The following is an 18,238-nucleotide window of genomic DNA, read 5'->3' on the forward strand; positions in this document are numbered from 1 at the left end:
AACTGTCTCTGAGCTCCTCCTCAGAGAAGTCATCATGGTTCCTGGTGAGGCTGTTAACCAGGCGGGTGAATGATGCTTTTGCAGTTGTCCTCTCAGTCTTAAGCTGGTCAATTGCCTTCTTGTCGGCCATACTCACAATTCAGGTGGAGTTGGAGGGAACTGGGTGAATTTAAGCTGTTTAATTTTTAGTCAGGGGGCCTGGGCTATCCTGGTTTCCAGAACTTCTTTTTCCTGTTGTCCGGTGGGGGGTCCGGTTTTTCACTGATGTCCAGTGGGGGGACCGGTTTTTCACTGCGGTTTTTCACTGATGTCCAGTGGGGGGAACGGTTTTTCACTGCGGTTTTTCACTGTCAAGTTATGTTGGTTTTTTGAGTTCTCCCCCTAACTTGAAAAGGGTTTTGACTATGTTGACCGGGGACACTGGGACTTCACTCTTTGACTCCAATGATGAGACAGATTTCTCCTTTCTTTTTCCTCTTTTATTTTGGACTTAATCGTCTCTTTTCTCATTGAAAAGACAATTGCTGATTGCAAGCCGATTGCAAGGTGAAAAACCTTTGAAGAAGGTAAAACACAAACAGCAATTAGGTTTACATTTGAAGGCTTAAAAGGATGGTTTTGACATTAAACCACCAAATCAAATAATCAAATAAACGGTCACAATAACAGGTTCTCTCACCGTCAGCCACCCTGGTCTTTACACAGTTGAACTCCACTGTCTTGGTAAACTCCTAGAGCAGTACTTGAACCGAACCGAACGCTGAGCAGTGTAGCAACTGACTATTTTAAGGAGTGGTTTCTTCTGGTGAGAGCCTCCCTGATTTCTGAATGGCTTTCAGCTGCTGGCACACCTGCCTTCATTGCAGCTCTCTCCTATGGGGGAAAAATGGTGCCACTCATCTTTGGACTACAGCTTCAGCCATATTTGTAGTTTGCCAAGACACTGATCCTATCCAACCTGGTCACTCCCAAAGAAAACCTCAACATCTTCAGCTCTGCTACCTCCAGCTCTGTTTCCTGTCTTTTCGTCAGTGGCGCTGTCTCCAGTCCAAACATCATGGCTGGCCTCACCACTGTTTTATACACTTTAGCTTCTATCACACATCACACCTGACATTTTTCTCCAGCCGCTCCAGCCTGCCTGGACACGCTTCTTCACCTCTTTTCCACACTCTCCATTGCTCTGGACAGCTGACCCCAAGTATTTAAAATCTTCCACCCTCTTTATTTCTTCTCCCTGTAGCATCACTCTTCCACTTGGATCCCTCTCATTCACACATGTATTCCATCTTGCTGCGACTGATCTTCATTCTCTCCTTTCCAAGGCATATCTCCACATCTCTAGTTTCTCCGCCACCTGTTCCCCGTTCTCGCTATAGATCACAATGTCATCTGCAAACATCATGGTGCCAGGAGATTCTCGTCTAACATTGTCTGTCAGCCTGTCCATCACCATAGCAAATAAGAAGGGGCTTAGAGCTGACCCCTGGTGGAGTCGAGTCAAAAGTCAAAGTCAAAGTCAGCTGTATTGTAAAATATTCTAATATGCATGACATACAGCACAGATGAAATTAATGTCCTGTAGGACCCAGCATGCAGGGCATGCAAGGCACTTATAACGTGGCTAAAAAGACATACAATTGACAACAGACAATACATGTAATTTCTGAATGTAAAGTGAGGTAGTGACATATGTAAAGTGAGGAAGTGACGTATATAAAGTGATGTAATGTATTCTTTTCCTTTCGGCTTTTCCCCTCAGGGGTCGCCACAGCGAATCAATGTCCTCCATCTATCCCGGTTTTGTGCATCCTCTTCTCTCACACCAGCTACCTTCATTTCCTCTTTGACCACATCCATAAACCTCCTCTTCGGTCTTCCTCTTGGTCTCCTGCCTGGCAGTTCAAGACTCAGCATCCTTCTCCCGATATAGTCACTTTCTCTCCTCTGGACATGTCCAAACCATCTCAGTCTGGCCTCTCTGACTTTCTCTCCAAAGCCTCTAATATGAGTTGTGCCTCTAATATACTCATTCCTGATCCTATCCAACCTGGTCACTCCCAAAGAAAACCTCAACATCTTCAGAATCAGAATCAGAATCATCTTTATTGCCAAGTATGTAGAACACACAAGGAATTTGTTTCCGGTAGAACACGCTGCACTGGTATCGTCGTCAAAAAAACTGCTAAGTGGCACTATACAGTTCAGCTCTGCCGATGTCAAATATCAACACGGATAATACTCCACCTACTGAACCCTTTCACTCACAGTTAATGACAATGTGAAAATCAAATAAATTGTCCATTATAGTAACCACAATCCGCTATGGAGTTAAACAATTTAAATTGCTCCCAACTCTCATGTGTTGTGTGTTCTGACTCCTCTGTGCTAAATGAGGTGACAGCACAATCTTTATCTTCTTGTCTTGAGAGACAAAGATTAGAGCCAAGAAAAGTGAAAGCTAAACAACGACAAACTATATTGCTAATATGATTGTGACTTTTGGAATATGGAAATGCTGTCCATTTCCAGACGCAGTGAATACAATTTTAAAAAGTCCCATTCACTGAGAGCATAAAGTGGTGCTGTAACACCGTAAGTGGGAAATCTTGGAGTGGTTTATAATAATAATAATAATAATAATAATAAATTTCATATCTAAGCACGTTTCAAAACGCTCAAGGTCACTTTACAGTCACTGGATCAGTTTTTCTGTGGGTGATCAGTGGCAGCCACACACGCCACTGATCACTCAACCCAGAAGTAACTCAAATAGATAGAAAGCTAGTTTCTACCTAATAGATAGCCAATAGATAGCTATCAGCTAGGTAGATAGCCAGCCAGATAGCCAGCTATAGATAACCAATAGATAGCTAGCCATATAGCTAGCCAGCCAGCCAGTCAGACAGCCAACAAATAGCCATTCGATAGCCAGCCAAATAGCTAGCTAGATATCCAATAGATAGCCAGCAAGCCAGCTAGACAGCTAATAGATAGATAGCAAATAGATAGCTCGGTAGTTAGCTAGATAACTGATATTGAATGGAATTTACAAGCAAAACAACCGTATTTATTCGAGTATACAGCACAAAATTTTGACGGTAATGGGTCAAAAGGGCCCCCCGAGTTAAAATGACCCACTGTGAAAGCCAATGAGGGGTCAAAATGACCTGGTGTGAATGGCAACGAGGAGAGCGAAAGTGTCATTTCCTGGAAACGAACAAAAATCAGAACAGGATAAACCAGCCAGGCTCTTTGGGCGCTGGCTCGCTATCCTGGTGGAAAATCTGCTTTTATGAAACGAGTACCATATTTTATCCACTATAAGGCTCACCCAAATGTTTTCACTTTTCTTAAAAGGCGACAGTACGCCCTAGTCTAATACACCTAATATCAAGAGCCTCTAACTCTCTTTCTATTCCCCACTGAGTTGTTTCCGTGTTTGTGTTCCTATGCCATCCAGTAGAACCAATTGTAAACCAAAGGGGTTCCGCCCGACACTAATTGGCATGTGCATACACTCCCTGCACAACCATTAAGAAACAAAGATAAAACCAAAAGCATTGTTAACTACTAACTTCAAAGGAAGAAGGAGACAAGCTAGACTTCAAAGGATATTTAGCCCCTGTGAAAGCTCCAGGGGGTTTGTGTGCTTTTTTGCTGAATCAATTGACTTCATAAAATTAGTTTTTCCATTTATTGTTTTCGAAAACCATTTGTATTTATTTGTTTCATGTCCGTGTTTCTGACCAGTTACAACTGCAACGGTTGTGAAGCCTCTGGATAATTAAAGGACAACTGACGTCTCCGGACAAGTTGTGTCCATAATTTGTAAAATGGCTTCAATTGACTTCTTCTGAGCGTATTTCACAAAGATTCCACCGTATGTAGCTATATTTTACGTTTTAAGACTTGCGCTGAATATTCCGGAAGTCTTGTTTTTGAGTTGGTGACAAGTCCTCACCCTACGTCACTGAAGGAACGCCCCTGACCGAAAAAAGGACACATTGTAGCAGTCCTTCCAACACGTCAATGCATTTTGCTGTACTTGTTTGGTCTGAAAACGTTGTGTTGCACCAAAAAGAGGCAGAAGAGGGTGACAAAGCTCCATGTAAGGAATTTATCAGCCTGTGGAAATTAATTCCTCACACGGAGCTTGGTCGCCATTTTCTGCCTCTTTTTTGGTGGTACATTTCCCACAAATGTTGCCTCAAAATGGCACGGAATAAATTATTTAATCGATTGCAAACATGTATGCTTTCCTCTTCAGAAGTATTTGAATCATATTCATAACTGGTTGTGTAACAAGAAAGCATATTCTCCGAATCTAAAGCCATTGTTTTGATTCTCGAGCAATGCAAGACGTCTTGGCGTGACGTCACGAACTGAAAATGCCCAATTCACAGCTCATTTTTTTGTAGATTTTGGACACACGTTTTTATAGTTGTTTTGCATTTGACAAAAAATATCATACTGCGTGTTTTGGGTATTTTAGATGCTATAAAACGTTTTTCTGGTGTCAGTTAGGAAACAAAAAAGTGATGTCGGTACTTTAAAGCTGTAATGTATTGTAATGTGATCCCTTTAGTGTGGATGGTGGATGCATAGCATAACTGCAACTACTATATATGCATCTTCTATGATTAAAGCATTAGGCCCTTTTAAAATAAGCCACTCATTGAAGGTTCACCTTAAAATATGAACTTCCTTATTTTGCAGAAAATAAGGTATTTGTTTTATGATCATGTGCTTTTGTTAACTTCAGATGGTTAAAGCTATTCAAGTGTTGCGGATCCACTTATTGGAGCTCGAGAAAGTCAATGAACTCTGTAAGGATTTTTGCAACCGATACATCACCTGCCTCAAAACCAAGATGCACAGTGACAACCTCCTTCGTAATGACCTGGGGGGACACTATTCTCCTACCCACACCAATCTCAACATGCAGCAGGTCAGTTTCACATCTTGGACAGCTCTTTTCATGTTTCACACCCCTGCTTGTTTACACCATTTTTTTTATCTTGATGTGATTTATTGTGTTTCGGATGATACCCCAGGAACTAAATCAGGCCTCTTCTCCGTCCATGACCGCTGCGTCCAACCCTGTCAACCCTACAGGGATTGTGACACCAAGTGGGGTTTTGCAGCAGGGCAATATTTCTATGACGACCATCAACTCACAAGTGGTATCAGGTAAGAATGCATACACACACATCTATGGTATTCATTTGGAACTGATGAAAACACAGGTCCATGTCTCCATTAAATGTCATATTTGACATGAGTGTGATAAAGATCCTTTTAAACATTTTAAATTAAATTTCAGACTAGAAAGAGTGACTAAAGATGGAGAAAACAAATTTGTAGTTGTCATAATTGATTGACTTGTACATTAGTTCAACGTCATGGTCCATGTTCAGACATTGTTAGGTTGAGTAAGAGCGGTAATTATCCTTTGAAGGGTGCATGACTAGCAAATCCTTCTAACGTCTACTGGGTACAGTGACATGTTAATAATCCCCCCCTCTGGAAATCTCTTTTAACCTCAAATGAATTAATCTGTCAGTTTGTGATTACGACATCTTGAAATTTTCTTGATCAAGGCTAATTGAGCCAGCAACGGAAAAAAAAACTTTTTGCACAACTTTAAAGGACAACCGACGCCTCCCAACAAGTTGTGTCCATAATTTGTAAACTCACTTCAAATGACTTCTACTGAGCGTATTTTACAAAGTTTCCACCGCATATAGCTACATTTTACGTTTTAAGACTCGCGCTGAATATTCAGGAAATCTTGCTTTCGAGTTGGTGACGATTCCTGACGTCACATCACGTCAGGAGCGCCCCTGACCGAGAAAGCGACACGCAATGCATTTTTGGGTACTTTGTTTGGTCTGAAAACTTCGCGATGATCAGTGTTAATGGCGAAATTAGAAGGAAAACACATAAATAATGCGATGGTGAATCGTGTGTTGCACCAAGACTACTATTTGATACGAGCTGACACAAATTCCCAGCAGACAAATCAGCCCACATCCAACGGAGCTTGGGCGCCATCTTGTGCATTTTCTGGGACGCTACATTTCAGTCCAGATGCCTCAAAATGACACTGAATAACTTTTTTAATCGATTGCAAACATTTATGCTTCCTCTTCAGAACTATTTGAATCATATTCATAACTGGATGAGTAACAAGAAAGCATCTTCTCCGAATCTGAAGCCATTGTTTTGATTCTAGAGCAAAGCAAGACGTCCTGGCGTGATGTAATGAACAAGGGGGCGGGACCTGCTGAAACTTGCCATTTCCATTTTGCAGTAGTTTTGGGACATTTTAAGTGATTTTTATTGGTGTTTTGCATTTGTCTAAAAATATCAGCCTGCGTGTTTTGGGTATTCTAGATGCTATAAAACGTTTTTCTGATGTAAGTTAGGAAACAAAAAAATTGTGTCGGTTGTCCTTTAATGTTGTAGTCATTGCTGTTGGTTGTCACGTTTTTTATTTACTTTTATTTATTGCTATCTGCAAAGACTCCAAAAGTTGTGTGGGACTCAGATGTGCGAGTCTACTGAAACGAATGGATTCTCCTGACAGTCATTTCTCTTGTTAGCTGGGACTCTATACCAGCCGGTCGCTATGGTGACATCACAAGGACAAGTGTTAACACAGGCACTGGCACCAAGGACAATTCAGATCCAGAACTCGCAGGTAAAGCAGCAAAATACGCCTATGGGCTATCTGCTCAATACATTTGTCCCCTGATGTACACTTCTTCAATACCACATTCACATCCCCCAAAAATAAAATGATGAATAACAGGAAATGAAAATGATTTACAAGGCAGTGAGACCTCACATGTTTTTGGGGGAGGATATTTGTTGCATTGTTTTTATGTGATACCTAAATCTCGTCCCCCACCGTGCATTTCAATTTCAAAAGTGCCACTGGACAATGAATGGGCATTGAGGTGTGGGTATACAGTTTTTGACAAATTCAATTCAATTAGGCTCCACACCTTCACAGTTAACAACAAGCGTACAACACACAGACTCGATTCTTTGGGGGGATAATGAAATGCATGGCAGAAGGCAGGGAATATTATAACCCGGCAATTAAATTATGGCTAGTGTACATTCTCCAGGTTCGAGAGAAACTTCATCTATCGAATATTTTTTTTCTGGCTGCAGAAGGGTCCTGTCACAATTTACAATGTTGCTTGATGCATTAGAAACATTGTTGTGTTGGTGTGTTCTCTGAACTAACATTATTCTAGTGGTCATAATTATTGCAACTGTGAGCTTGGCCTGTACAATGCTCTGCTCTGGTACAAAGCACCCCACCCCTCCTTTTTAATCTATTTTTCATTTGTATTTATTTATTCAGAGTTGTACTAATTACAGAGGAATAAAGTTGATGAGCCATACAATGAAACTATGGGAAAGAGTAGTTGAAGTTAGACTAAGAGCGGAAGTGAACATTTGCGAGCAGCAGTTTCATGCCAAAAAAGAGTACGACAGATGCAGTGTTTGCTTTAAGAATGCTGATAAAGAAGTACAGACAAGGTCATAAGGAATTGAATTGTCTTTGTAGATCTGGAGAGAGCGAATGACAGGGTGCCCAGAGAAGAGCTGTGGTAATGCATGAGGAAGTCTGGAGTGGGAGAAAAGTATGTCAGTGCGGTGCAAGACATGTATCATGACGGTAAGACAGTTGGTGTGAAGTGAGATGTGCTGTCGGTGTGACGGAGGAATTCAAGGTGGAGGTGGAAATCCACCAGGGGTCAGCTCCGATCCCATTCTTATTCGCTCTGGTGATGGACAGGCTGACAGAAGGTGTTAGAATCTCCTTGGACCATGATGTTTGCAGATGACATTGTGGTCTGTAGCGAGAGCAGGAAATAGGTGGGGGAGAAATTAGAGACGTGGAGGTATGCCCTGGAAAGGACAGGAATGAATATCAGTCGTAGCAGGAGTCCAAGATGGTGCCCGAGTAGGCAGCCGTCAGCAAGTGCTCTCATGAGCCTTGCTTTTTTTATTGTTTTTTTTGTTGTTTTTGTGTTTTATTTTGTCTTATTGTGTTGTTGTGCATCGTGTGGAACGGATACAGATTGTTTTTCAGCATTTTTGGCCACGACATTCATCAAGGGGGAGACTGTGCTGAGCGGTTGTGCCTTTTCGGCAGCAACAATATGCCAGTGCTGTTTTTGAATCGGAGGAATGTCGCTGCCATTTGACTATCATTGCTGGACACCACAGGGGCCATTGTGCTTTTTTGCACCTGTAATGGGCAGCATCTTTACAGCCTTGCTTTGTTCAGCGGAAAGGTTGGTGCTGTTGGACAGTCTACGGCTGGATGAATGCATGGCTTGAGGAGCCCGCGATAAGAAGGAGCAGAAAGTCAACAGTTCCACATCTGGAACTGTATGTGGAACTGTTGCGGCTCATATCTGAAGACCTGTCCTGGAGCTACAACACGTCATCACTGGCCAAGAAATCCCACCAGCGCCTGTACTTCCTCCGCAAACTCAAAAGAGTTGGAGCCCCGACCCCCATCACGATCTCCTTCTACCGCGGTACCATCAAGAGCATCCTGACCGGCTGTATCACCGTGTGGTACGGTGCCTGCACCGTGTCCTGCCGTAAGACTCTGCAGCGCATCGTGAGCACAGCTGAGAAGATCATCGTTGTCTCTCTCCGAACTCTGAGGACATGCTACACGCTGTACTATCATCCTGAACTCTATTTTTTGTTCTTTCTATTTTTTTTTTTCTGCAAGACCTCACTTCAACCACTTCAACCCTTTCTTCTTGTTTGTTTTTGCATTACTACATTACGTCACTTTATATATGTCACTACCTCACTTTACATACGTCACTACCTCACTTTACATTCAGAAATTACATGTATAGTCTGTTGTCAATTGTATGTCTTTTTTAGCCACGTTAGCCAACTATTAGTGCCTTGCATGCTGGGTCCGAGAGGACATTAATTTCATCTGTGCTGTATGTCATGCATATTAGCATATTTGACAATAAAGCTGACTGACTGACTTTAGAATTGAAGCTGATTTATGGGGGACAGGAGATGTGAGACAATCTCTTTGTCAATGGATGCTACAGGTGCGTGTTTGCTTTCAACATTTACCTTGTAGTCGACGTGCACATTCCACCATGATGTCCCTGATCTACTGGTGAAGTGACGCTTTGATCCTCTCCTCTTTCATCTCGAACTGCTTCGTGTAACAAAGAGGGTATAGAAAGTGTTGGAGTAATTCGCCATACAAACATCTCTAAACATCGCTCCATAATCTTTGTTTACATTTTGAACTTCCTCATACGTCATATCCTGCCTTCCTTTACATGATGTCGCATTTTCATTACGTCACATCCTGTCGCGTCATATACTATGCGCCGCATAAATACTCCTGCAGCCCGTTTTCTCTCTCTCTCTCGCCATGCTCCCTCCTCGGCCGACACTGCGATGCCTCCGCGCTCTCCCAAATTAAATCAACTTTCTGTTCAAGACTTGGCTCCCTGATGATTTAACCATCCATCTCCACCAACACCCGTAGAAGCAATGAACCAAGGGCGAACGATCAAAATAACCCAACAGAAAGTGACTCTCTGTGTCTTTGTGTTGTCATGTTATTTGTTATTTAGTTTTTTTTTTCCCCCTTTTGACTTCAAGACGGTGCTGCGAGAGTGGCTGCCTTTCCAGCAGCTCCTGTATTTTGTTTTTCTACTTTCATTCGTTTCATAACTTTGCTGCTATGAAATGTAAATGTTTCCACTGCGAGACTAAAAAAGGCAAATCCAAATCAAAATCCAAGACGGAATATATGTATGTGAATGAGAGGAATCCAAGTGCAAGACTAATGCAGGGAGAAGAAATAAAAAAGGTGGATGATTTTAAGTACTTGGGGTCAACTGTCCAGAGCAATGGAGCGTGTGGAAAATAGGTGAAGAAGCGTGTCCAGGCAGGGTGAAACAGCTGGAGAAAAATGTCAGGTGTGATGTGTGATAGAAAGGTTTCAGCTCAGATGAAAGAAAAAGTGTATAAAACGGTGGTGAGACCAGCCATGATGTTTGGACTGGAGACAGTGCCACTGAAGAAAAGACATGAAGCAGAGCTGGAGGGAGCAGAGCTGAAGATGTTGAGGTTTTCTTTGGGAGTGACCAGGTTGGATAGGATCAGGACTGAGTAGATTAGAGGGACAACTTATATTAGAGGCTTTGCAGAGAAAGTCAGAGAGGCCAGACTGAGATGGTTTCGTCATGTCCAGAGGAGAGAAGTATGCTGAGACTTGAACTGCCAGGCCGAGAGGAAGACCAAAGAGGATGTTTATGGATGTTTATATATATATATATATATATATATATATATATATATATATATATATATATATATATATATATATATTTATATATTATATATATATATATATATTATTGTTATATATACTGTGGGGCCTTGTCTTACGAACTTAATTGGTTCCCAGGCAGAGTGTGTAAGGTGACAAGTGTGTATCCCAAAATTAAAATGAGAATGATCTGTACCCAGGTCTCCATAAAATATAATTTTCAACTAAATAAGCCTTAGAACTACACACAACATACTATATTCTATGTATAATAAATGTGCTATTGTATTGTAATGAAAGAAATACACTGCATTGTATAATAAAGTCACTTTATTTACGTTTGTGATGGTTGTTGATGGCTCTTAATTGACACCTGTTGCTTTCTGACTTGTAAGATCTTACGAAACTGAGGCATCACATTATCATTCATCATGTTGATGATTCTCATAGCCACTCTTTTCTGGATGAAATTGTTCAATAAAAGCCTGCACATAATTCTACTTCGATTGCCTTGATGCTCGCACTTGATGCTTCAGCCATCTCCTCCTCCTCGCCCTCAGATGACAACTCCTGAATGACTTGCTTCTGCTTGTCCTCTTCAAGGCAAATTAAATCCTCTTTGTTGAGGACCTCATTATGGTCAGCAACAAGCTCCTCAATGTCATATGCATCCACTTCGAGTCCCATGTTCTGTCCAATGGAAATAATGTCGTCCAAAACAACAGTCATGATCATCAAATACTTCAAAGTCCCTCTCAAGGATGCATGCGGGCCAGAAATTTTTCCATGCTGCTTTCAAGGATCGAAGGGTAACATCATGCCTTTTCTATCAGCTGAATACAACGATAAACATTGAAATGGTCCTTCCAATAATCCCTCAAGGACAGTTCAGTGTCATTAGTCGCGTGAAAGCATCGAGTAAATAAAGCCTTTGTGTAAAGCTTTGTTGCGAAGTATAGTAGCAATGGTGGACTTAGCATATCCGCTAAACCGCTAAATAAGAATAACGCACACCTCGCTCATGTTTCTCAAAGATCTCCTTCTTCTCCTCGACTGCAATTTTGTTTCGTGTCTTCTTCAGCTGAACACGAGCCTGTGTTGGGGCGTTTTTTGGTCCCATAACAGCAAAACTATCTGTAAAAAATCTGTGAAGAGGATCGACGTGTGCACTCAGAGAAAGGGGTGTGGAAAGGTGGTAGTCCGTTTGGGGCGCTGTTCGGTCGTGTGCTTTGGTGTTCTTCCGCCAACGATTACTCCGCCAGCCCTGGTGGGGCGGCGCTCCGTGTGTATTTTTTTTTTGACCCACGGATGCCACCCCCACCTTTTTCTTCTTCGCTGAAGAGCTGGAATTATACTGTAAGGTGGTTCGGAGTTTAACACAACCAATTTTCTAAAGATTAATAAAACATGTGCTCAGTGTGTGTGTGTGTGTGTGTGTGTGTGTGTGTGTGTGTGTGTGTGTGTGTGTGTGTGTGTGTGTGTGTGTGTGTGTGTGTGTGTGTGCGTGCGTGTGTGCGTGCGTGTGTGCGTGTGTGTGCGTGTGTGTGTTTGTGTGTGTGTGTATACACCATAATTGCGGTTGTAGTGTTCCAGGTTAAAAATTGAAAGATGAATCGTGAATCGATGACCTTCTGATACTTCTGAAAGCTATATTAAAGCCTATATTATCTCCACAGAGTGAAAGATAAAACTATTACACTTGTGTAAAGCTTTATAGTACATCAAAAAATGTTTTACAGGTTGAGGGAAGAAGTATTCGTTCTCAAACTCAGTTACCATGGTGACACTTGAAGATGTGTTTTGACCATTGTCACAGGGAAAAAAACTGACTGGTTGCCTCCTTGTGTTACCGTGGTAACATGAACTAAGTCCATGATTTGATTTTACCTTTCTCTGAATATCTTCTGTTAATCTTCCCTGACTCATTTGCCACAGTTAAATGTTGATCTGTCGGCCCTATTGGACAGCGACGACAAGAAGTCAAGGAATAAGAGGGGGGTCCTTCCCAAACAAGCCACCAACATCATGCGCTCATGGCTCTTTCAGCATCTTATGGTAAGACAGAAATAACAGTTAAATGGAATGTATAATATGTGTGGAGGATGACACAACTAAATTATTGATACCAAATGCTGTGTTCTGTTCTCTTGCTAGCACCCATATCCAACAGAGGATGAAAAAAGGCAAATTTCTGCACAAACAAGCTTGACACTTTTGCAAGTGAATAACTGGTAAGATGTTCTCCGCAGGCAGACCAGCAGTCGAATGATCAGCAGTCGAATGATCAGCACGTTGACTTCACAGTGCAGAGGTCATGAGTTCAAGACCCGGTTCAGCCTCCCTCTGTGGCATTTGCATTTTTTCACAGGGCCCGATTGGGTTTTTTCCGGGTTCTTCCAGTTTCCTGCCACATTCCAAAAACATGTATGGCAGGCTAATTGAAGACTCCAAATTGTGCCGAGCTGTGATTGCGCTGGTTGTTTGTCTCTGTGTGCCCTGCAATTGACTGGCAACCAATTCACGTATGCCCCGCCTTGTGCCCGAAGACTGCGGACTGCGGGATAGGCTCCAGGAACCCCAATGAGGATAAAGTGGTCTGGAAAATGGACGGATGGACCTGGCCGTTGTGGGAACACTTCTCTTAGCCGATGCTGCCATCTACTGGTCATTTTATCTATGTCAGATTTTTGAGACCATTTCCTTTTTTTTAAATACAGATAGGAGGCTAGCTCTCAGCGGGACAGGACAAGGAGTGCAATGGGTGACAGGTTTGAATGCAAACAAAGGTTTTAATAAAAGGTTTCAGGGTGAATTCACAAGCAACAAAGGCAAAAATAGTGTCTCTTCCAATACTTAAATCAAAATAAAGTCTCTTCTGGGGTGAACTGAAGACGGAGTTGTTTTCCATGTGTTTCTAGGCCTCACCCCTCTTGATGTCCTTCCTCGGTAGCCTAGCCACCTTTAGCGAGGTATATATATATATATATATATATATATATATATATATATATATATATATATATATATATATATATATATATATATATATATATATATATATATATATATATATACTCATTCGGGTCGCGGGGGGTGCCGGAGCCTATAGCAGCTGTCTTCGGGCACGAGGCACGCGACACCCTGAATTGGTTGCCAGTCAATCGCAGGGCACACAAAGACAAACAAAAGTCACTATCACACCTCACACTCACACCTAGGGACAATATCAAGTGTTCAATCTGCCTGCCGTGCATGTTTTTGGAATGTGTGAGGAAACCGGAGGAGCTGGATAAAACCCACGCAGGCCCGGGGAGTACATGCAAACTCCACACAGGGAGGGCAGAGCGGGACGTGAAATCATGAAAGGGTCTGAATTTTTCATCATTGGTGCAATTCCACTGTGAGAGAGATAAAATAAAAAGAGAAATCCAGAAATCACAATGCATGATTTATTTGTGTGATACAGCTGCAAAAAGGTATTTGAACACCCGTGTATCATCTAGAATTCTGACCCTGAAAGACATATTACTCTGCCCATTAGAAGTCCACCTGCACTCACTGTATCCTCCTGAATCAGATGCACCTGTGTGAGTTTGTTGTCGACTTTAACTTGTAACATGGCGAAGACCAAAGAGCTGTCCAAAGACACCTGGGACAAAATTGTACACCTCGACAAGGCTGGAAAGGGCTACAGAGCAATTGCCAAGCAGCTTGGTGAAAAAGGTCCACTGTTGGAGCAATCATGAGAAAATGGAAGAAACTAAACATAATAGTCAATCTCTATCGGAGTGGAGCCCCATGCAAGATGTCACCTTGTGGGGTCTCAATGATTCTAAGAAAAGTGAGGAATCAGACCCGAACTACACAACAGGATTTGTTTAATGACCTGAAAAGAGCTGGGACCACCGTTTCCAAGGTTACCATAGGTTGTACACTAACGTCATGATTTGAAATCATGCATGGGACGAAAGGTCCACCTGTGTAAACAAGCACATGTCAAGGCGCGATATGACCATTTGATATAGAGGAGTCATGGGACCAAGTTTTGTGGTCAGATGCGACCAAAATAGAATTTTTTGGTCATAATTCCACTAAGCGTGTTTTGAGGCAGAAGAATGAAGAGTGTATGAGAGATTCAAGAGAGTATGACTAGGGCCGTGTATTGTTAAATTTTGGGGAACAACCTCCTTCCCTCTGTCAGAGCATTGAAGATGAGTTGTGGCTAGGTCTTCCAAAACGACAACGACCCGAAGCACACAGCCAGGAAAACCAAGCAGTGGCTCCGTAAGAAGCATATCAAGGTTCGAGCATGACACAGCCAGTCTCCAGACCTGAACCTAATCAAAAATCTTGCAAGGGAGCTTAAACTCCGTGTTTCTCATATATATATATATATATATATATATATATATATATATATATATATATATATATATATATATATATATATCCATCCATTTTCCGTAGCGCTTATTCCTCATTAGGGTCGCGGGGGGTGCTGGAGCCTATCTCAGCTGTCTTCGGGCACGAGGCGGGGGACCCGTTGCCAGCCAATCACAGTCACTCTCACCCCCATAGGGATGGGTTGTCTGTCTGCCATGCATTTGTGTTAGCTCGGGTCCTCTACCAGAACCGGCGGCCAGGAAGCTTGAGGGTTCTCGCACAGTATCCGTGCGCCCTGTTCCCAGCACATATGCGGAGCTGGCCATTAGCTCTTTTTTTTGGTGAGAGATGTCCCCATGTTGTTCCCGGGATCTGTTGCAACCACTCGTCGAATTTGGGGGTCACTGCCCCGAGTGCTCCGACCACCACAGGCACGACTGCTCACCTTTACCTTCAGGCTCTCTCCAGTGTATTTGAAACATATTCATAACTGGATGTGTAACAAGAAAGCATATTATCCGAATCTGAAGCCATTGTTTGGATTCACAAGCAATGCAAGACGTCTTGGCGTGAAGTCATTTTTATTTGCATTTGAATAAAAAGTGACATCGGCTGTCCGTTAATACACAGTATGGAATGTTAATAATTTTCAAAATCATCGCGCTTCAGCAGACAAAACAAGAAACATTGTTGCAAAAAACGATTGCATTCATATACAGTACAGTGGGCATGTACATGTAACAGGGAAACTGCAACGCTTACATCTTACTGTATTATGTATACAATTTAAAAAAGTCATCAATCTTCTTCTGCTTCCCATTTTTACCTCTTAACACAAACACTTCAATCTCGTCTGCTACACACGAGCTAGCGTCTGAAAATGAAAATGGCTCTGCTACACGGGTGCTGGGCACGTAACCAAGTCACCTGACCAAGTCGACCAATGGCGCGACTGATGGCGTGACACGTAACCAAGACACGTGACCAAGTTGACCAATGGCGCGACGGATATATCGATATAAACAACAAAAATGGCCGGCGGGGGATGAAAAGGAGCACCGTAATAACCGGATTATCGTAATAACCGGGTATCGTACTAAACGGTACTAATTATACATAAAAAGACTAGAAATGTGCAAGGGAAATGAAAATAGTATCGTAATAAGCGGTACTATCGATATAACCGATATCGATATAACGAGACTTTACTATATATATATATATATATATATATATATATATATATATATATATATATATATATATATATAGGGATGCTGTGCGGAGTATGGACTGGAAACCCCAAGGTCAAAATGGGTAACACCTCCCAAGGTAGTAGAGAATGACCGAGCAAAGATCCTGTGGGACTTCCAGATACAGACTGACAAGATGCTAATGGCCAACCAACCAGATATCGTGGTCATAGATAAAGGGGAAAGGAAAGCCGTTGTCGTGGCTGTAGCGGTCCCGAGTGATGGAAACATCAGAAAGAAGGAACATGAGAAAATGGAGAAATACCAAGGGCTCAGAGAGGAGGTGGAGAGAGCCTGGAAGGTAAAGGTGACAGTCGTGCCTGTGGTGGTCGGAGCACTCGGGGCAGTGACCCCCAAACTCGACGAGTGGTTGCAACAGATCCCGGGAACAACATCGGATATCTCGGTCCAGAAAAGCGCAGTGCTGGGAACAGCACGGTTACTGCGTAGAACCCTCAAGCTTCCTGGCCTCTGGTAGAGGACCCGAGCTAAAATGGGGGACAGACACCACCCTTGAGGGGTGAAACAAGGATTTTTTTTTTAATATGTATATATATACAGTGATACCTCGGTTCTCGGAATAAGCATCCTGCTTGGTTAGTACGTGTCTGCTTTGGGATCGCAAACATTTGGGATCCCAAACATTCCCAAACATTCCACTACGTTCCGACGAGTCAGCTGCCGTCACTTCTCACTCTCGGAATGTGACAGCTACGGATGACTCGGCTACAGAATGTTATTTTCTCTTAAAATATCTATCTAATGACACTCGCTCTCACTCCCACAGCCACATCACTAGATTTCACAGCCTCCTTATTCTTTAATATCGTACTGATTGTAGATTTCGCCATGTTGTATTCCCTAGCCAAATCAGACACTTGCACACCTCCTTCATATTTTGCGATTACTTCTTTCTTAAATGCAATAGTTGTATGCACTACTTTTCTTTTGTCACTTTTAGCAGCACTTACTTTCTTTGGAGGCATGATTAGGGGCTAAAAGTCTTTGTACACCTATATTAAACGCTTGAGCAAAACGCAGCACGTCCGCAAGTGACAACAGTTGGTCACGGAGAGAGCGATACACCCGTACGCCGCTCAGCACCCCACCCTCGCGTACGCACTCACGCGCTGCATTGGCGTTCGAACACCGATTGGTGTTCGAAATACGAAGCAAGGATATCTCGAATATTTTGTTCGAACTCCGATTTGTTCGAACTGTGAGGCGTTCAAGAACCGAGGTACCACTGTATATACAGTAAAGTCTCGTTATATCGATATCGGTTATATCGATGGTCCAGCTTATTACGATACTATTTCTATGCACGCACGGAGAAAATTACATGCGCGCAGGGTCGGATATATCGATAGTCCCGGTTATATCGATATTTTTCGGACTCCCTAGAATATCGATATAACGAGACTTTACTGTATATATATATATATATATATAAAATCCGTTCCCGGGTTTCCATAAAATATACTTTTCAACTAAATAAGCCTTAAAGGCCCCGGACAAGTTATGTCCATAATTTGTAAAATCACTTCAAATTACTTCTACTGAGCGTATTTTAATTAGATTCCACTGCATATAGCTATATTTTACGTTTTAAGACTCGCGCTGAACATTCAGGAAGTCTTGTTTTTGAGTTGGTGACGAGTCCTCACGTGACGTCAGAAAAGGACCGCCTGGTGACCGTGAAAATGACGCATTGTCGCATTGTCCTTCCATCACGTCAATGTATTTTGCTGTAGTTGTTTGGTCTGAAGACTTCGTGTTGCACCCAAAAGCCGCCAGAGGGCGTCCAAGCGCCATTTAAGAATTTATCAGCCTGTGGAAACGGAGGTGGCCACACGATGTCGCCATTTTGTGCCTCTTTTTTTTGTGAGAGATTTTCCCCCAATGTTGCCTCAAAATGGCACGGAATAAATTATTTAATCGATTGCAAACATGTATGCTTTCCTCTTCAGAGCTATTTGAATCATATTCCTAACTGGATGTGTAACAAGAAAGCATATTCTCCGAATCTGAAGCCATTGTTTTGATTCACAAGCAATGCAAGACGTCTTGGCGTGATGTCACAAAATGGGGGCGGGACTTTCTGAAAATGCCCAATTCGCAGCTCATTGTTTTGCAGATTTTGGACACTTTAAGACATTTTTATTGATGTTTTGCCTCTGACTAAAAATATCCTACTGCGTATTTTGGGTATTTTAGATGCTATAAAATGTTTTTCTGGTGTCAG

The 18,238-nt window shown here is 42.3% G+C and overlaps 1 protein-coding gene across 3 annotated transcripts in view; it reads left to right on the forward strand.

Moving 5' to 3' along the window:
• pknox2 (pbx/knotted 1 homeobox 2) overlaps positions 1–18,238 on the forward strand; it is a 164,436-nt gene that overhangs the window by 136,184 nt on the left and 10,014 nt on the right. For all 3 annotated transcript variants that reach the window (XM_089017221.1, XM_089017219.1, XM_089017220.1), the window contains 5 exons: positions 4,766–4,951; positions 5,058–5,193; positions 6,609–6,706; positions 12,293–12,412; positions 12,512–12,588. In XM_089017221.1, coding sequence (XP_088873347.1) covers positions 4,766–4,951; positions 5,058–5,193; positions 6,609–6,706; positions 12,293–12,412; positions 12,512–12,588 — 617 coding nt within the window. The remainder of the gene's footprint in view (positions 1–4,765; positions 4,952–5,057; positions 5,194–6,608; positions 6,707–12,292; positions 12,413–12,511; positions 12,589–18,238) is intronic.

The sequence above is a fragment of the Hippocampus bargibanti genome, linkage group LG16 (genome assembly GCF_051943395.1).
Source record: "Hippocampus bargibanti isolate YZ-2025 linkage group LG16, ASM5194339v1, whole genome shotgun sequence".
Classification (NCBI taxonomy): Eukaryota; Metazoa; Chordata; class Actinopteri; order Syngnathiformes; family Syngnathidae; genus Hippocampus; species Hippocampus bargibanti.